This window comes from Drosophila busckii, chromosome 3L (assembly GCF_011750605.1).
Source record: "Drosophila busckii strain San Diego stock center, stock number 13000-0081.31 chromosome 3L, ASM1175060v1, whole genome shotgun sequence".
Taxonomy (NCBI): domain Eukaryota; kingdom Metazoa; phylum Arthropoda; class Insecta; order Diptera; family Drosophilidae; genus Drosophila; species Drosophila busckii.
The window spans coordinates 9,941,027-9,961,040 of NC_046606.1; the positions used below are offsets into that span (position 1 = coordinate 9,941,027).

At 38.7% G+C, this 20,014-nt stretch overlaps 8 protein-coding genes across 8 annotated transcripts; 6 read left to right on the forward strand and 2 right to left on the reverse strand.

Annotated features, from left to right (window-relative positions):
• The first annotated feature begins 704 nt into the window (after positions 1-704).
• Positions 705-4,586, forward strand: LOC108598621 (serine-rich adhesin for platelets). The gene is made up of 6 exons (XM_017985319.2): positions 705-872; positions 935-1,020; positions 1,084-1,201; positions 1,265-1,862; positions 1,915-2,219; positions 2,286-4,586. Exons 1-6 carry the CDS (start codon positions 785-787, stop codon positions 4,523-4,525), a joined length of 3,435 nt encoding a protein of 1,144 aa, XP_017840808.1. The 5' UTR covers positions 705-784; the 3' UTR covers positions 4,526-4,586.
• A 248-nt stretch (positions 4,587-4,834) lies between these two features.
• On the forward strand, positions 4,835-5,491 carry LOC108599255 (probable 28S ribosomal protein S6, mitochondrial). Its single transcript, XM_017986052.2, has 2 exons — positions 4,835-4,983; positions 5,046-5,491. The coding sequence occupies exons 1-2, from the start codon at positions 4,939-4,941 to the stop codon at positions 5,442-5,444; spliced, it is 444 nt and encodes a 147-aa protein (XP_017841541.1). The 5' UTR covers positions 4,835-4,938; the 3' UTR covers positions 5,445-5,491.
• A 192-nt stretch (positions 5,492-5,683) lies between these two features.
• LOC108598990 (retinol-binding protein pinta) lies at positions 5,684-6,764 on the forward strand. Its single transcript, XM_017985766.2, has 2 exons — positions 5,684-6,015; positions 6,075-6,764. The coding sequence occupies exons 1-2, from the start codon at positions 5,711-5,713 to the stop codon at positions 6,694-6,696; spliced, it is 927 nt and encodes a 308-aa protein (XP_017841255.1). The 5' UTR covers positions 5,684-5,710; the 3' UTR covers positions 6,697-6,764.
• Positions 6,765-7,529: 765 nt separating this feature from the next.
• On the forward strand, positions 7,530-8,082 carry LOC108598118. Its single transcript, XM_017984735.1, has 3 exons — positions 7,530-7,538; positions 7,621-7,881; positions 7,933-8,082. The coding sequence occupies exons 1-3, from the start codon at positions 7,530-7,532 to the stop codon at positions 8,080-8,082; spliced, it is 420 nt and encodes a 139-aa protein (XP_017840224.1).
• A 203-nt stretch (positions 8,083-8,285) lies between these two features.
• Positions 8,286-8,933, forward strand: LOC108598117. Its single transcript, XM_017984734.1, has 3 exons — positions 8,286-8,507; positions 8,560-8,727; positions 8,781-8,933. The coding sequence occupies exons 1-3, from the start codon at positions 8,286-8,288 to the stop codon at positions 8,931-8,933; spliced, it is 543 nt and encodes a 180-aa protein (XP_017840223.1).
• A 332-nt stretch (positions 8,934-9,265) lies between these two features.
• Positions 9,266-10,661, forward strand: LOC108598748 (40S ribosomal protein S9). The gene is made up of 4 exons (XM_017985484.1): positions 9,266-9,333; positions 9,525-9,770; positions 9,966-10,152; positions 10,414-10,661. The coding sequence occupies exons 2-4, from the start codon at positions 9,548-9,550 to the stop codon at positions 10,589-10,591; spliced, it is 588 nt and encodes a 195-aa protein (XP_017840973.1). The 5' UTR covers positions 9,266-9,333; positions 9,525-9,547; the 3' UTR covers positions 10,592-10,661.
• A 62-nt stretch (positions 10,662-10,723) lies between these two features.
• On the reverse strand, positions 10,724-12,350 carry LOC108599014 (zinc finger protein 91). The gene is made up of 2 exons (XM_017985793.1): positions 11,370-12,350; positions 10,724-11,313 (listed from the first exon to the last, which is right to left on the reverse strand). The coding sequence occupies exons 1-2, from the start codon at positions 12,302-12,304 to the stop codon at positions 11,097-11,099; spliced, it is 1,152 nt and encodes a 383-aa protein (XP_017841282.1). The 5' UTR covers positions 12,305-12,350; the 3' UTR covers positions 10,724-11,096.
• A 171-nt stretch (positions 12,351-12,521) lies between these two features.
• On the reverse strand, positions 12,522-19,026 carry LOC108598490 (myophilin). The gene is made up of 3 exons (XM_017985145.2): positions 18,725-19,026; positions 13,371-13,712; positions 12,522-13,308 (listed from the first exon to the last, which is right to left on the reverse strand). Exons 1-3 carry the CDS (start codon positions 18,776-18,778, stop codon positions 13,138-13,140), a joined length of 567 nt encoding a protein of 188 aa, XP_017840634.1. The 5' UTR covers positions 18,779-19,026; the 3' UTR covers positions 12,522-13,137.
• Between the last annotated feature and the right edge of the window lie 988 nt (positions 19,027-20,014).

The window sequence follows — 20,014 nt, forward strand, 5'->3', positions numbered from 1 at the left end:
AAAATTTAGTTTTCTAACATTCGTGGCACTGACGTGTGCAACTTCTTCACGTCATGTTTGTGTGCGTGTCTCACAAATACAGCAGCTGATACTGATATGTTAACAGCAGCCTGAGCGACTTTGTTTTAAGCAAACATCAACCACTAGTTGACTAAAAGACAAATTAACTAGCTCAAGTTTTTCAATACATCCTCTAAACATATTTTAGATATAGTTATATTTATTACCATGAATGTAAAATCCACTATATTTCTTAGATAGCGAAGACATCGATCGACTAGACTATCGATATTACTAAAGATGGTTTGTTTACACTTTCTAACATCTCTATTACCTGTCCTATTCCAAAATTATAAGATAAAATTGATGTCCACATATTGATAACAACATTATTTCTTTTGTAAAATATTTGAAAGCCACGATAGGCAAACATGAATGTTTTTGCAAATGTAATGTACATTTAAACTAACGTTCTTGCTTAATCGCAGTTTCGAGTACTGGGCCTATCGATGATTACTTTGAACCACAATTAAATAACTTATAAGCTATAAAAATCAAACATATAGCCATATATCACTATATATTAATATAAAATCGATCTAAAGTAGGCTTTTTGTCAAGGAAAAAAATTATATTTAAAATCTTTTATTTAATCAATAAGTGTGACCAGCTTTCTGTTTTGCTCGTGAGTCACGAGCACCATTTTGAACGCAGTCGACGCGCGTTTTTCATATTTTAATTTGTTGTCTTATTTGTCTGTTAATTGCTGTTCAATTATTCGGAAATGGATAACAATTGCACTAACAAAAGTCGTACCAGTAGTCGAAATGATCAAAACTCACTGGGCATTCTCAGCATGGAAAATCTAAGAGGTATTCAAAGCAATGTGTGCATGTAACTGTTGATCCAAGCGTCTTTTTTTTTTTTCTTTCAGTTTTTGGAGACATGTCCAGTTTATACAAAAGCAGCGGCAGTGTCAATAATAGCAGAGACTCATCCAATGTAAATGAGCGTCTCAGAGTAAATATGTTCAGGAGCCTTTAATGTTTCAGAGATTCATTGTTTTTTGCTTTAAACCCACAGGCAGGACGTATCAAGGCGATAGAGACGCTGGAAAAGCCGCGTCAGCGCTCGAGTCATATAAGCCCCACGACGAAGCTTGGTGATAGTTCCCAAACTGGTGAACGCAATAAAACAAATAGTGAGTTTAACATTTCTCTGCTTTGTACATACATATATTAAAATATACTTTGGAATTATATAGTGAACGGACGTGTAAGTAGCGCATCGAATAACTTCAGCAATATATCTGATCTGGTAACTGAGGAAACCATTGACTTAAACTCGAGCGCTTCAGTTTTAATGCCAGCGCCGACGGACGCACCTTTTTTTTTTGAGCCGGCTGAGATCACGGGCCGTTCAACTTTATGCAAAACAAGCAGCCGCAGCTCAAAGCCCAGGCAGAGCACCAACATGTCTGTGGCTGACATTCTCAGATCATCGTTTTCCGAACGAGCCCGTGTGCAGTATGCCAATCGTCTGGAAAAGGAGCCTTGCGATAATAAAAGCGACATTAGCAGCCTTGGTGATTCCTTCAATACTTCGCGGAGTTTGCCACGCACCGCTGACTTGAGCAACATGAGTCTCAATGGTGGAACGGGCATATCCTTTGGCTCGGTTACTAACCAAGCCTGCGACGAAAGCTTTGCGCCAGCCGAGTTAATGCAGTCTAAGCTACTGAATGGCGAAATTTCGTGGGCGCAAGAATTTACTGCTATTCCTACGGCTACACTAAGCAAACAGGCGCTACAAAAAATAGCTGCCCCGCAGCCACCTGCTGTGCTGGAGGCATCAATATCCAAGTAAGTGCACAAGTTTCTCATAAAACAAAATCTTAGATGTATATGCTTTTAGTTCAATTCTTGCTGGAGATGCAGACTTTTCGCTGGGAAATTACTTTCAGATGCGCTCCGATAATATCTCAAACATTGTGGGCTTCGACCACAATAATGAGGCTAACAAGACTGCAAGCAGCGTGGGTATAATAACGCCGCATGTTGAAAACAAAACGTACACAAAACTTGAGAGTGCCAAGCTAGAGCGTAATCTAATGAAACAGATGCATAAAGAGAGAATTCTAAATGCAGCATCCACAAAAGCAACAGAAGCTGCAAGCAGCTCCGAGCTACTCAGTCTGACAGCCATTGACGAAGCCTTGCGTGAGTATACAATGCAAATATATATATAAAAGAGAATCTGCTTAACTCGTCATTTTTATTTTAAAGGCAACCTGAATTCAGATACCTCCATTAGCGATATGGTGAGCAAGCTGCGCGCACAGACACACGGCGATGAAAACAAGGAGAATGAAACCGATAGCACGCTTTGCAAATCAAAGTCCAAGCTTACAGACACAATGAGCTTCACGGATTCCATATTGAATTGCACTGATTTTCGAGAAATGCAAAAGAGCATGACGGAGACAACAAATAGGCAGCCGCTTAGTCCGCTGGCGGATTACAATAGCAACCAACCGCAGATACTGATCACCAATGTTACCGATCATGATGCGGATATTGATGAATGGCCCTCGACCCCGATAAAGTCACCGGCGCGACGTGTTCGCCGCACTAAGTCGCCGAATTCAAAGAAGAGCATAAGTCCAACGAGCAGCGATGGAGTACGTCCACTGCCCAGCACCGACGAGGAGGCAAGCACAAACACTGATGATGACAAAACGCCCGTGAATAAGAAAGCAAGCTCTATTATCGCTGGCGCTCGCAGGCAAACCTCATTTTGTTCGACGCGCCTGGAAGTCTGTGACGCTGTGCCATCTTCCACCGATTGTGATTTTGGAATCTCGCCCAATTTGGGCGCAACAACAACAAGCGTGCGTCATGTGTCGCCGCTATCATCGCCACGCAGTTGTCTCTCTTCGCCTCTGCTGGACAGCACAACAAGCTCTGAGCGTCGTCTGTTGCTAGCTGGGCTAACCGCAGGAGGTGTACGTAAGATCAACTCATCGCCGGCAGGCAGCGAGGCCAGCTCAACGAGCGGCTTAGCTGCCTCGACCAGAACCGCCAATGGCACGGCACCGCGCAGCTTGTCGCGCTGCTCCAATTCGAGCGAGTTTAGTCATCGAGACGGCAAAATACTGCCGCTAAAAGTCACACACACCAGCTTGTGCTGGGGCAGCACCAAGATGCGGACGGACGTTCGCAAGTCCATGCAGATCAAAAACACGGCCAGCAAGCGACTGGTGCTGCGCATCTGCATACAAGGACCAGGATTCCAGTTGGTAAACGTTGAGAGCAATACGCTAATGCTGCAAGCAATGGAGTGCCGCACGATCAGTATTAATTTTTGTCCCACTGTCAGTGGTGCAGCCATTGGCTCAATATCATTTTTTGCGCCAGGCTCTAACAGTGGCCAGCAGCCCGCATTGGAAATACCATTGTATGGCTACGGCGGTAATGCATCCATTACCATACAAGGACTACTGAAAGGACCAGTGGGCGCCAGCTTCCTAACCTTTGGCAGTGTGGGAGATTTGGCCTCGGGCCCGCTCACAGCAAGTTTTAAATTTTACAACAAAGGACCGCTGACCGCCTTTGCTGGCATTGCCGTGGATTCGACGGTGCTGTTGAAGCCACGCCTCAACGTCGCCTTCGAGGTGAAGCCAAACAAGATTATTTTGCCACCGTATAGCGAAGCGCTGGTCCAGATTGTATTTCGTCCAAATCGCGAAGATATTAAAAACATACTTAAGAAATCATCGCAAGTGCTGACTTTGGCCAACATGCGCATCTTCTGTGGCGACGAGCCTAACAGACAGCGCATGCGCGCCTTGGTACAGCGCATGACGGTGGAGCAGCGTGAGCAACTTACCTCATCCATGCTGGATAACATATGGTGTAGTTTTCCGGGTGAGCAGCCCATACGCAATATGGGCTTGCTTAACGAGCCACCAGAGTTTATACTTGATTTGGTCACAGTGGTGCGCATAATTGATGTCGCACTCACTCTCAATCGTGAGTTTGACGAATCGGACGATAGCTCTCAACTTTTAATGCCCGATGCGGATGAGACAGTTCTCTTTCGCACCGTATGTGCCGCGAACTCTCCAACGCCCAGTAATATGCTTGATCCTGTTGATGAGCAGCTTGAAGCAGACACGACAACCACAAACGAACCCCAAGCTATGGAACGTGAAAATTGGTCAGTTGACCCAGCGGCAATTTCTTTTGATTTCTCTGAAAAGGACCAAGTAAGAGATGGAACAAAGTTGACCATTAGGAATTTCTTTCGATCACGCCAGTATATCGAGATCAACTGCAACGTCGCGGAACTATTCCAGATAACGCCTAGCGAGTGCTACATAGCGCCCGATGGTGGCCAAGTTGAGGTCTCTGTGCGACCATTGCGCAGCCTCAAGGCGGAGTCACTTAAAACAAATATGCAGATTATGCTCGTTGTATCTATGGAAAGTGAACGTATCAATGTGCCTGTCACTTTAAAAGCTTAAGCTAGGTTTAATTTTTATTGTTTATCACAAAGTTTTTGAAATAATTTGATTGTGTTTTTAATATTGTCCACAACTTATTTTTGTTTAAAGTGCTTGATTTTTCAATATATTTGTGTGAATACGAAATGATGTAAATCTGTTCAAAAAAATAAATAATAATTATGATTCTTTATAATAATTTGTTGATGTATTTGCTTTTTTAAAGAACATTTGAATGCTCTAACGTACATTTGATTTTAAATGAGCGATCAGCTGTTTTGTTCTTTACGTTAGTATTTTACGCATCTTGTAAGCTGGTCACACTGAACGAATTACCAAAACAAATTTATTGCTATTATAGAAAGCTTAAAACATTTGCTTTTTATTGTTTAAGTACAGATTTTATTAAGTCTCAGACTTAATATTAAGACTAAATGCCTTCGTATGAGCTTGCTTTAGTGCTGCGGCAGTTGCCACGGGTAAGTATAAAGATTGATTTGTTGTTACATAAATAACGAGGAAAACGTGCACTTTGTTGTAGCCGGAATTAATTGGTGTCATTCGCCGCACAGCTGAAGCTATATTTGATAAAGGCGGCATTATAAGGAAATTTGAGAATCTTGGAACTCGGGCCTTACCCCACAAAGTGAGCGAGCATGGAGTTGTGCACCGGGAGGCGACTCACTTTACAATTGCGTTCGACACGGCGCCGACTAAGATTGCTGACCTAAAGGAGGAGTTTGGTCGAGACATCGATATTATACGCAGGCATATATTTAAGGTAGAAGACCCTGTGGAGCACAAGTGTACGCTGCACGAGGAGATGTTGCCACCTGCGTATCGCAAGGACGTTCAAGAAATCATTGAGATAGCCAAAAGAAAACAAAAGCCAAAATACAACTACAATTCGGGCCTCGATTACTATCCCTTCCAAAAGTAGATTAATAAATAAAGCATTATTTTCGAAAATGCATTTTTATCAGTTAATGCAACGTGTTATTTTATTTGGATTGGAAACGCTTAAAATAGAAAAATCATACTATCGCAAAAGTCCCCAATGTTTGTTTTATTACGTATATATTGCACATAATTAATGTTATCTCAAATTGATAAAATAGTCTAATCAAATCAGCAATAACTTATACCTTTAAAAGTACGTAGCTAGCATTAGTCGTAGTTTACTATTCGAACGTAAAACGAAGTAAAATGCCACCCCAAATACGTGAAATCTCGCCAGAATTACAAGAACATGCGGTAAAGTACTTGAACGAGGTTCCAGAGCGTATTGAAGCTGACCTTGAGGCGTTAAAAACATGGATTGTACAGCAGCCCCACCTTAATCCACGCACAGATGACCAATTTTTGATAGCTTTTCTTCGGGGGTGTAAGTACAGTCTGGAAAAGGCCAAGTCCAAGATAGACACGTTCTACATGCTTCGCACCAAATACCCCGAAATGTTTAATCCAACCGACGTCGACAATGGAAAACTCCGAGAAATTTTGCGTTTGGGGTATGAATTAAATAATTTAATTGGCCTTACTTGTTAATAACTTACGTTGCCATTTACAGACCCATCGTCTATCTTCCCAAATTATACAATGGTGCACGCTTAGGTATTTTTAGACTTGGCCCTGTTCCAGCTGATAAATATGCTATACATGAAGTAATGCAAGTGGGCCAAGTTATGCAGGAAATAACTTTGCTGGAGGACGATTACGCAATCATAAACGGAATCATTCTTATAATGGATATGAAAGGTGCCACAGCAGGGCATCTGTTTCAGATGACCCCTGGACTAGCCAAAAAGATGACAACATATAATGAAGAGGCTTTACCTATCAGACCTAAGGCTCAACATTTTGTAAACACGATTCCTGGATTTGAAACAATTTTTAATATGATCAAACCAATGATGTCTAAAAAGCAGCAAGAAAGGCTTTTTATTCATGGAAAAATGGAATCATTGATAGAACAAATACCCTTGGAGTACCTACCAAAGGAGTATGGTGGCGAAAATGGATCTATTGAAGAAAGCGTTGCTGAATGGGAGAAAAAATTTGATTCATACAGAGAGTATATTAAGGCCAATGCAAACTATGGCACGGATGAATCTTTACGACCTGGAAAAGCAATCGATTTTGACAGTCTTTATGGTACCGAAGGTTCTTTTAGGAAATTGAACGTAGATTAAGTCAATTGTAATCAATTTGTAACTGTTGTAATAGTGCTATAAAATAAAAGAATCCAATTTTTTTTTGCTTTGTTCAATAAATTCAGTTATCTCTTTCATAACATTTTTACGATAGGCATCCGTTAAAAAGATGAGCGGGATATACACGAATTTGAAAAACATCTTTAAAATCTTTACTATACATTTGCCGATTTCATTAATGCGACACTAAGCTTAAACTTACGTACCTAAAGTAATAATTAATTCTTAAAAATTAAAAAGAAAAAACTTATGCAAACTTATGTAAAAGTTAATAGTTTAATATACCACGCAGAACTTTTGGTTTGTTGAAAAAAACAAAATTAGAAGGGCTCTCAAAAAATTAATGTTGAAAGTATCAGGCTTTAGGAAAATAGTTAAACTACTTACTCACGCTTTGAACTTTGACTTTGCCACACAGCAACAACCCCACTTGGGTTTAAAGCACAAACGTGAAACTAATTTTGGATGCAGAAAACTTTGATATACACTTATACTTATACATGAAATAGTACTCCACCTTTATTCTATTTCAAGTTTCGTAGAGTAGAGTCAGTAGAGTCTGCCTGCTTATATATAATATATTAATATACTCTTCTCCAATTTTTAAATGACAAAGTGTATAGTACCTATAAATAATTTTAATCATGCCTTTTAAATTCATATCGCTTACAAGATCATAATATTATTTTAATAAGCGTAGATCGCTAATAAAATTGTTGATGTACTTTGATGCGCCAGTTGGTTTTTTAGCAGCCATCGAAATACAAGCAAAAAAGTATGCGTGAAAATTATATTTGTTATTTGTTGGCATTATGCGTTGCGTATTTAGTCGCGAGCAGCTACGGTGGTAACTTTAAGATAACTAATGTTGCATGTAAATGCCCGGATATAAATTTCTGTGAGTTCAAGAAATGCGAACTAAAAATGATACGCCGTGGTGTAGCTGCATTCAGCATGTACGCTGCAGTTTATAAACTACCAGTGAAAAATGTTTATGCTAATTTGGAGCTTCATAGGAGATCCAATGGCTATAAGCCATTTTTATTTAATCAAAGTCTGGACTATTGCTTTTACATGCGCAATCCCAAAGCATATGCATTCATCAATTCCATACACGATACGTTTCTTAATTACTCCAATATGAATCACACCTGTCCGTATAATGTAAGTCTAGTATTGCTTTTAAATAATTAATATTCACTTGTTTAATTGCAGCATGACATAATTATAAACGACATGGAATATGGCAAAAACTCTTTTAATCAAATACCACTGCCAAATGGCGAATACATATTGTGCCTAAAGCTTGCGGTGTCGAAAGTTTGGGTTGCCGAAATAAAACTTTACTTTAGTCGACTCGATTGACTCTAGTGGTTAATTTAAAATAATATTGTGTGTATATATACCCTATATATGTATTAAAATAGTCAAAGTCCGTGCTATTTTAAACTGTAATTAAACTTGTGTCTCTAATATAGATAAATTAAAATTTTAAAATATAGTAAGCCATTATGTATTTAAATATCAATATCAAAACACAGTATATCAAGCACGCTCCAATTGAAAAGATGACTAGACGCTTGTACTATATAACTTTAATAATAGTATTATCGATACAAATTTTTACAATACAATGTGGTGGTGGCTTTACCGTGCAAAAAATTGTTTGCAGGTCGTTCGGCAGCTCTTTCACTTATTTTAAACAATGCGATATTCAGCAGATCGCAGGTCGCCACGTATTTAAGGTTTATGCCGTTATACTCTATAAAGACCCTATAGATGATATAATGGTAAGTATATTATACATACATGCTTGAACCAACTAAACACTTTCATCTTTAGGTTAGTCTCAGCCTATACAAGCTCTCCAAGACCTACAGCTTAACGCTTATAAACGAAACTGTTGACTATTGTGCCTTTATGAAAAATAGAATTACATCGAGGGTTATAGGTTACGTGGTAAATATGTTAGCTAAATATGCTAGTTTTAACTACTCGTGTCCCGTTCAGGTATGGAAATTGTTTTATTATTAAGTGATTACATTTTTAATGCTTTGTTTTAGCAAAAAGATATTATTGTTGCTGGATCTTATCCGATACAAGGTGTTCTTCACCAAATACCAGCACCAAGTGGAAATTATATGTTTCGCCTCCAGATAACCTCGCTTAAGAAATGGAAACAAGATATAAAAGTGTACGCTTTTAAGCAGAAGTAAAATTAACACGAATAAATTATTTACCGTTGATAACCAAATTCAAATTTAATTCAACTCAATGTGCTTTCCAGCACTAACAATAAAATGAGCCACATATTCATATGAACCATGCTAGCTCATCATTTGAATGTTCAACACTTGGCAGCACTGGTCTTCTCTGACTTGTATAGATCAGATATGGCTTACGTTTTGCTGTGCCTACCCAATAAGGGTGCTCTTTTGCTTTTCGTGCCGTTAAATGTAATTTAAATACAGATTTGGTATTTGGAAATTTTGCAACACTGCACACCAGTGCTGTCCAGCAAACATCGATTGTTTCGATATTTGAGCCCCTGGTTTTCTCACATCTCTATCTCTCTACCGCCATCTCTTTCTTTCAGTGAAATACACAAAACCGAACGTACGTAAAAATGTGGTGCTGCGTAAAATAATTTCAAAATATATAGAAAAACTTGTTGAAAAATAAGTAATATTTCTTGCGATTAGTAGTTCAACATGTTACTAGTGCTAGACTGTAGAAGTTTTATAAAAACCTTAAGCGATGCTTCCATAAAAACTTGATGAAAATCTAACCACAACATTTGCTTGCAGTTTTCGGTTAAATTGTTGGAATCATGGTTAACGGCCGCATACCTTCGGTCTTCTCGAAGACCTATGTGACACCCCGTCGCCCATATGAAAAGGCTCGTCTCGACCAGGAGTTGAAAATCATTGGCGAGTATGGTCTCCGCAACAAGCGTGAGGTCTGGCGCGTCAAGTACGCTCTGGCCAAGATCCGTAAGGCTGCCCGTGAGCTGCTGACTTTGGATGAGAAGGACGAGAAGCGTCTATTCCAGGGTAAGTTTATCGCAATGAGCAATGTACCCATGATAATGTACCATATCGTGATGAATTGTATTAATTAATTAAATTCTGACACTTCTTGTCTGAACAACATTGACGTTAACACAATACATACAAACTGACAATACTTTGTACCCATACAGCGGCTCATTTGGATTAGTAAAATACTCACTTTAAATTTTATTTCAGGTAACGCTCTGCTGCGTCGTCTGGTGCGCATTGGTGTCTTGGACGAGTCGCGCATGAAGCTCGATTACGTGCTGGGTCTGAAGATTGAGGACTTCTTGGAGCGTCGTCTGCAGACACAAGTGTTCAAGCTTGGATTGGCCAAGTCCATCCATCACGCACGTGTGCTGATCCGTCAGCGTCACATTCGGTAAATATCCATTGGACAGCGGCGCATAAAGCCGCAAATGGCAAATTATAATTGAAAATGTTCAGTAAGACCACTTGGGAGTCGAACAAGTCAACCTGATATCTTGTACCGGCTCTCAACGTCTTTTGGTCATAGACCTATAAGCATAAGCTGCCTTGCGTAAGTTGCACTGAACAAAAACGAATAACAAAATAACTAGCATATTAAGGCCTTAATAACTGGTATTAACTTTGTTTTTTATGTATTTCTTTTACTATACAGTGTCCGCAAGCAGGTTGTCAACATCCCATCCTTTGTGGTGCGCCTTGACTCCCAGAAGCACATTGACTTCTCGCTGAAATCGCCCTTCGGTGGCGGCCGTCCTGGACGCGTTAAGAGGAAGAACATGAAGAAGAACCAGGGTGGTGGCGCTGCTGCTGCCGAAGAGGAGGAGGACTAAATTATAGCCCTGCAATGCTAAACATCTGAAATGACTACAAAATAAAATTGTAAACTTTCTTTAAAAAAAACCAACGTTTTTCTTTGTTAGAATATTTTTATTCAACATTAGTAGGAAAAGGTTGTTACATTTTTTCAAATATTTTATATTTTACTTAATACTACGAATATGTTGTACTTAATACTACTTTTTCTACTTCAATGTTATAAAAAGTATTTTGCGTTCTGTACCAGTTCCGAACATGGAACTAACTTCATTAGAACGAACAATGCACACTTGCTCTCCGATAATAACTTATTAACTTTTGAATTCAAATACTATTATAAACAGCATTTTTTCTTACGCTGTACAATTTTCTTTAACTAAAGGTACATACACATGGATATTATATAGTCGTTATCTTATTTCTAAGTTACGCTACACTAAAATAATGTCAAACGAATAATAAATGGAGATCGGCTCTTATAGATTCCTTAACGTGAAGTTACAAACAATACAAGGCCACCTATGAGCGTCTTCTGGCGTGGATCAGCTTGTGCCTAGTTAGGTGATGTGGTTGAATAAATCGTAAGTGGCACTGTGTACATTCGAATCGACGACTGCTGTCGTGCAGTTCCATGTGCCTCTTGAGCTGGGTATCTTTTTTAAATGATTCTGGACATTTGGGGCAACGAACCTTAGGCTCATCGGTTTTTGGTTTACTTGGGGTTTTTGAGTGCCATCTGTAAAAGATAAATAAATGTCATTACAAAGCTTAATACTGTTCTGATTTACTTACTTTTCATGAAGTTTAAAAAGAAACTCAGCTTTGAATTTTTTGTTGCAAAGCTTACAATTAAATTTGTATTTTTCTTTATTTTCCTTATCATTGGACTCCTCAGGATGAATTTTTGTATGATTAGAAAGCCATTTCTGTGACTTAAATGTGGCTGTACATTTTTTGCATTTGAATTTGTACTCTAGTGGATCTGGACCTTTCATCCCCTTGCTCTTAGCAACTTCGCCACCGTGAATTCTTTCAAGATGAAGTTTTAGTTTATCAGTTCTTGCAAATGACTCGGCGCACTGACTACAATGATAGGGGCGTTCGCCCGTGTGGATGCGTATGTGCCTCTTTAAAATGGCAGTTTTCATAAAACTTTTAGGACAATGGGGACACTTTGTTACATGTCCTAGTTTCTTTATGACAGGCTTGTTTTTTGATTTAAAGCTGGTAGGTGATTCATCGCTGTATGAGCTCAATTCTTTTGGACTTCCCTCGCGTTCGCTACATTCCATCAACTCGGCCACAAAAGTCTCATCTGGTGTGATTAGCTCCTCATCTGATAATATATCAGCAACATTAGTCTGCTTGTCAGCTTCTTCTTTAAGAGTCTCGGCATCGTTAGAGCATATTTCAATACACTCTAGATCCGTCGCTTCCTGTTTAATTTGTTCCAGTTGCTCCAAATGTTTTGTTACTAACTGCTGATAGCTGCGCTCACAAAGTCGCTTGAATTGGAATGCGTTTTGAGCACTTAGCACACAGCCCAGGCATATTTGCTGGGGCAGAGCATCGTCGAGCTCAACTTTGCAATTGGCACATTCAGTTATCATATGCGCCAAGGTCGGGATTGCTCCAGAATTATTACCTAGCTGCTGGCGCTTGGTAAATATGTCTACCAAGGTAACAGTGCTGCTTAGGCAAACTCGACAAATATCTTGTACTTCCATTTTACAAAAAAAAAAAATAATTCCGCAAATAGAAAGCGTTGGTATCACTAACAGATGTTTAGCTAGAAATGCGCGGCCTCCGATGACAAGTTTACCAAGCATCGATATGTAAAAGTAAAAATATCGATAGCACGTAAAGATCGTTGTGTTATTTAAAAGAATAATTATTTATTTCCAACATTGATAAACATTAAAGTTACATACATACATATCAATAAAACTGAAATTCATATTAAATATATATTTGTTTGATATCTGTTACGGATTTTCAATGTATTGGCTTAAATGCTGCTTAATTGAATTCCAGGTGGTTAGTTTTGAACAAGACTCTTTGAGATAAAAAAAGACACTTTTGATTTGAAATTATTGGTACTTTAGGCACAAGGCAAATCGTGTTACACATACGTAAATATGCATTCTAATGGCACGCAGGTCAAGTGCATTGTCCTACAAATTGGATGGGATATTATTATAAAAATAGATCGTGCCAAAAATGCGTAGAGGGAATTGTAGTTAGCTATGTATGCTTGTTGAAAATAGAATATACATTTTATGTATATTAGTTTAAAAATTCTTTTGTACGTTCGAGTACTCGTACTTAATAATAATAAATTAAATAAACGTTTATATTATCGTTAAATACAGCATACTCGTCGTATGCCTAGTGCATAGTCATGATCAATAGAAATACAAATACCAGTTGTCTTTATAAATACACCGTTACACAATTTTTTGGAATAAACGGAATGTCTACGGCTTAAGCGGAAGATGTCGGGTTTTGGCTTCATGGTGTAATATGAGTAAGTAGGATTTGGGCCTTGGAATTGCATTTTCTACATGTGTCGGGTGTTGCCAAAGCTAATGCCCGACTGATTTGCGCCCTTGTTCGAGCCATACTGCAGAGAGATGACATTCTGGCCGGCGCGCAGCTGCTCCTCCGAGAAATCACGCACATTCTTGTCAGCCTCCTTGGGCCCAATGGATGGCTTGTTGAATTTGGAAGCCTATTTGAATGAAAAAATCGTGTTAATGTTTATTTTTCCAAATTAATCGAATGCAAGCTTACCTTGCGGCCCAGCGACTGCAGGCAGATAACGACAGAATTGAGATTCTGGCGCTCCCAGAGATCAACGCTTTGGAAGGTCTCCGGCATGGGCACACCAAAGTTCTTGGCGCACTCCAGGAAAGCGGAAATGTTTTCCATGCACTTAAAGGCCATTTTGCTTTCGTTGATCTTTTTAATGGAACCCGGCTGCAGGGCATTGGCCAATTTGCACAGAATCACACCATCCTTAAGCACTTCATAGAAGTTGTCCGTCTCACCGGATGTGTTGATGGGCTCAGCTGTGACAGCCTTAATCCATTCCAGCGACTCCTGTGCCAGTTCCTCACTGTATTTGGAATTGATCTGTAAGAATATGAACGAAACGTTAGTTAAGTAATATTTTGAGACTTTCAATCATAGAACCTTAGACTGGTACATGTTGGCTGAAATTTGCAAATGAAATAAACCCTCGTTATATAACAGGCATAAAGAGCTATACACACAAACATATTAGCGTTATCTCTGCGAAAAAAAATCGCAGATAACCCACCTATCGCTTATTGGCCATAATCTAATAAACACAACAGGTATTTTTAAGGCAATATTTCAAATTTGTAGAAGGATAAGATTGTATGGACTTAATGGACGACAGTATTTATATATGTTATGTATTTATATGCTTAACAGTCACGTTCTTCAACTCTCAAATCAATATCCATATTTGCTAATGTCGAGCTGCTGCTTTCTGAGGCGCGTCGTTTTGGCCATATAAGGTGAAGTCTATGTGTATTTGTTGCCGGCTTGTTTGGGCGTCCTTCGCACCAATTTGGCTTGGCGCGAGGCCCACTTGTTGAGCATTATTGGCGCCGTGTGAATGCCAATTGAGTTTGACGACAACAAAAGCCCATAACCAAATTCAACAATTAGACCAACAAAAGCCACAAGGGGGTGTAAATTAGTTTGCGTGTTTTGTATACATTTAGATTATTAACTTGGCTCATTGAATTGCTGTCGCTAAATGATTACAGATTAACACCCATTTATTAAACAGTCTAAGGGCAATGGTATACATATGTTCACACATATAAAATATATATGTACATATATATTTTTTTCGCTGTGATACAGGCGCTCTATTAAAATAAAATGATCTCAACAGCAAATGAAAAGATTGTCGTCAATTGAGTTGTTACTGATTGCTGAGGCACTCGCAATTCTTATCGCTTAGAACACATAAAACGAAAGAGAAATGAGAGCATTGCTTAAGTCTTCATAAATAAAGGTGAATGCGCTAACTGCAAACAGTTGGTAGACTTTACTCCTAAGATTTATGGCAATATTTAGTTTTGTATTTTATTTAATACTTGTGGTTTTAGTATACATTTAAGTGAATAAATAACAGTAGCTGCAATCTTATTAATAAACAATCCAACGCTTTTAATACTCTGCTCTTGATGCCACCAATCTGATATGCAGATTTTCAAACTATACAAATGCAAATTAGTTTTTGTGGTTTCTGATTTTAATAGCTCTATCAAGGGCTTTGACGCATGTCTGCCAACTATTAAAAGCACCTTAAGCAAAAACAGTGCCTAAGAACAGTTTTGCTCTGCAATTAGAACGTAATTAAAAATTGGAAAGCTAAGATTTTTGCCATATAACGGCACATACAAGCAGGCCAAGCGGTCGCATCATTATAGTTGAACCACGCTAGTAACCCCAAAAGAATCTCAGACAATGGGAAACTGCGTTCATTTATCATGCTGCGATTTGAAATTCACATAAAAAAAACCAAAAAACAATTAATAAACACACATTTTTTTGATTGACATTTATCGAGAGAGAGAAATAACGCTGAGCATAATTCTATATGATAATTATGATGATGGCAAATAAATTGACACCCTAAGGGGCAGCACACACTGCATAAATTTTGATTAATAAAAATAAACAATGAAGAGCTATGCGATATACCGGCTGACCCAGCGCTATTAACTATGCAGATAGTCATAAATAAAAAGCCGTTAAGCTTTGCTAATGAATTCGGGCGATTCTTACGCGTTTAGCTTAAAGAAAAAACGATTTGTGGTCAACCAACCAACTATAAATTCATCAGATCTATAGTTGGTAGCTATTTGTAGCTGTAGCTGTTGTCTATATACGGCTTAGAAAAAGCGGCTCAGAATAACTGTGTATGTGTGTGTGAGAGAGCAAAAGCCAAGAAATAACAAAAAATCAAACAAATGGCAAAGAATAACAATTTTTATTTTTTTTGCATACATATATACAAAAAATATTTTTTGCGCTGTTTTAATGAGTCAGCAGCCGCAAAGCTCAGCAGCAATTCATATTTATAGAGCTTCGCTATAAGGTCGAAATTCAACGACGACGACGACGACGTTGTTGTTGTTTTAATTGTTAAGACTGTACAACAAGCACTTACTTTGCTACAAAAATATATATATATGTATGCCAATAGGCTTATCAAAATATATATATTTCTAGAGCGTCAGTCAAAGCGGGCGTGGGTGTCAGGGGTGTAGGGGCAGGCTTATCAGCTTTGTTTGTATGATTCGTTATACTTGAAAAGTTCAAAAACATATCTAGCTGTAGCTCTGCTCCAAGTATAACTGTAAAGCATATACAATTTTGATAGCGAAAGCGGCTATTATAATTAACTCCTAGCGGTTGACATTGGACAACGACTGGGTCTGGGTCTGTGGGTCAGTGTTGATGCCAGATTACGCGCAATTACAAACGGCATGACAATGTTGGTACGCATAATTACTTTATTTTTGGAAAATTCTTCAACAGACTTTTTCCTAGTCAGCACGCTACACGCATTAGCGTGTGCCAAGCCTGGCTAAAGTTTAATTAGCTTAGGCAGTGCTTTTAGTAAAATTAAAACTGCTACTTCGAATGTTTACACTTTGTTAACTAATAGTTCAAAGTCTCCTGCCACCATCAAAAACTAACAGCAGGTGCCCAGCTAAGCTTCAGGCCATTATTCATCACGCCAACGTCAAAAGAGCATGACGAAACTCCAAAACAAACTCCCTAAGTACCGCCCACACTAGTTATTAAATTTAAAGTATGTACTGTTGATGACCAGGGGGTTTTAAGGAACTATGTAGATTCCGCCTTTGATCTGCTCATACTTATGCATATTTATGTGTTTATGCTTTGGCTATTTATTCAGTTATTTCTTTTGTCTGCCCAAAATCATACAAATGGTAGACATTGCGTAATTTTGTAGGATACAACAGTTGAAGCGATCAAGCGATGATGTCATCTTAACAGACGATCCATGAATTTCAAGCATATTTCATATTAGTTCGTTTTTTTTGTATCTGATGTATTGCCAACAGCTAAACTTGAGATTATTCATATATTGTGATTTCGCTTTCTTTTCGCGTGTGTCATGCCCAAAGCCCAAGTCTTCCTCCACTCAAACATGACAATGACAATTGCAAAGCTTTGGCGACTGACTGACCGATATTGGAAGCTTGTGGAATACCGCAAAATTGAAAAACAAAATAAAAAAAAAAAAACTACATAATGAACGTAAAAGGTAAACGAGGTCAATTATGTGACTGCTTATTTCGGTTTTCTTTTCGGGGATTTTGATAAATGTAAACATTGCAAAACATGCACAAAAGTTTGCACAAATAGCTGTTGAGCTATACGACTATACGATATATATAAATCAAGATATGCGTAGTACATATGCATGTAATTATATTGTGGTAAATTTCCACTCCATAATGCCAACATAGAATGCTCTTTGGGCGTTAGAAAGAGAGTTTCACCGGAAATCCAAACAACATTTTCGTTTATGATTAAATAGTTGCCATCACTTTTTATGGCTTATCTAAAAACGTATGACGGCTCACCTACAAGCAAATACATATGTATGTACGGGTCTATAACACGGCAAGTTCCATTTAGAAAACTGATACCGCTGCTTACATACTTGCTGGCGGATGCAAGTATGCGTGTGTGTGCGTATGTGTGTGTGTGTGTGTGTAGATATTTATAAAAAAAAGAACCATGATGATTACTATTGTACGTGCTTACGTTTCTATGGGTACCGACTGCCCCATGCCCCCACGAAGAAAGGGCAATTGACAACAACAAGAGAACGACTAATTAATGAAACATGGTCAAAGAACGGGTAAAAATTCGGGGCTAGGGGTAAATGTAGTTACAGGCAAGGGCTGGCTGCTTCAGTCAGCACCTTCGACAGTTGCTCGAAATTTGAGTCGTTGCCATAAAAGTACACAAAATTCTATATATGAACATATACACATACATGCATATACATAACTGACTTGGCAGACACACACACAAGCGCTGGACAAATAATTTTTAAAAAGTTGATTCAGCGGCATGTTGTTTTTGTTTGCATAAGCAACACACACACACAGACAGACACTAAGCACACCTTTAAGTGCGTTGCGCATGTGTGTGTGTGTGTGTGTGCTATCGCTTTTTCCTAACAATAATTTGAAAGCTCACTTTTGCAACAGGAGATGGAGACGGAGTTGCAGAGAGGCCGGGCAGCTGTCATACTCAATGACATCATCGCCGCGCTCTCCATCCTTGCGCAGATCGTGGCAAAGGAAACCAACAAAACACTCCACCAAGAGATATGAGCAAGAGGGAGAGAGAGAGCGCGCGAAGCAAGCTGCGCATTTCGTTGGCGTTTTATTTCTTGCTTTTCTTTTTTGTCTGTCGTCTGTTTTGTTTGACCAAATGCTGTAACTGTAGACGTTGCTATTGCAGTGGACTGCACTTAATCCCCCTAGTTGCGCTAATGCGTGGGAGAGAGCAAGAGAGCGGCAGCGCAGTTCCATATACAATTTCAATTTCACTCACGTCCACGTCGCCGTCACCGTCACTTGGGGCTGGGGCTGTTAAAAGGGACCCACTGCATTGCGTAATTGGCAATGGGGTAAGCAGCAGAGATCATGTACATAAACTTGTATATAAAGTACTTAAATTGCAGTAAATAAGCGGCACTAATGTTGTCAAATTAACTGCAAACAATTGTTTGATTAAGTGCAGCCGCCAGCAGCTGCAGCCGCCGCCGTTCCTTCAAATTCCCCACGCTCAATTTGTTGCTCTTGCTCTTTCTGTTTTACTACCATTCTAGGAAATTACGCATGCATTGTCAGCTACTTACACACACACAGACATGCGCACACATACAGCTTGTTTTGAAGATGAATTAGAAATGAGGTCATGCCAAAAAAGCGCGAATATCTAAGTCAGTTTTTAAATGCCCAAATAAGGCCAATGCAGCTAACACACACACTCACACAATTATATACATACAATATATTTTTTGGCAATTTTGTTGTTGTTGTTAATACCTTACGCTGCGCTTCAGCCGCAAAACCACTCTTTGGAGCACGATTGGCCGACATGTTAATGCTGATGTTGTTGTTGTTGTTGTGTTGTTGGTATTACTTGAAGCTGGCTAGCTGGTTGGGTTTTTGGGCAGGAAACGGGTTTGCAGGGAGCGTCGTCGCTTGGCCAAAAAAAACTAAGCACTGTTGAACTTATCGCTGCACTCCGTACTAATGGAATGTTTATCACAAAATTGGGAATGAACTGAAGAGAGTGAGAAAGAGAGCGAGCCAAAACAAAACACGTCCGTCCACTTCAAACGTTAAAAGCGCTTTGAATTTAGCGTGCGCGCAGCAAACGAAGTAACCTCAGCTTTGAGCGCAAAAGCAGCAAAGTTGAGAGAGAGAGAGAGAGCGCCAATGTATGTGAGCCTCTCTCCCAGAAGCTCTTTGGCATTACGAGAAAAAAGCCCAATATCAGCTGCTCGGCTGCTGATGATGATGTCATAGGCGTAACGGCTGTTCAAAAACATAGTTGGATGGCAATGAAAGTGATGGTGACTGTGACTGTGACTGATTAACAACATGCCTTATTCTAATCACACTGTAAAAAATATGATAAACGAAAACAAGCAAATAATTTTTGGGAGCATTTGTTATAGTTTGCCTTGAGAATTAGTTACATTTTATTCACATAAATATAATCTATATATGTTTATGTTATGTAATTATTTTGTATATTATTTTCAGCTGAATTGCGGTTAAGATAAGAAAAGAATTTGTGTTGCGTGTATAATAGTGTTTGTGTGTATGCGTGTGTGTGTGTATACTAAATAAATAGCGGGATTGCTTTTTTTTATAATTGTTGTTTGTTGCTTTGTGTGATACACATACATACAATAATATTAATATTAAATATATATTTCTAATAATTTTTGTTTTTCTTTTTTCGAATACAGCAAGACAATTTTCGCAATGAATAAGCATACAATTAATAAAACATTTAATTTGTCTTTTGATTATATCGCCATTAGGTTTTCAACATAGGAAAGCATTTTATTTAACTAGACAAAGTAGATTTAGTTGCTATTAACGGGGTATTTTGTTTTTATTTTGTTTTGTTTGCTCTCATGCATGTTAAGGCCCTCGCGCTCAAGTACAAGTGGATGTGTGTGTTTTTTTTCAGTGTAGATTGTGTATTGCATTATTGACTATGGATTCACATTATCCATTTAATTTTTACAATCATTTGTTTTTTTTTTTCGTTTCGCGTGTGCATGCTAAATAATTTTCTAGTTATAATTAAAAATAATC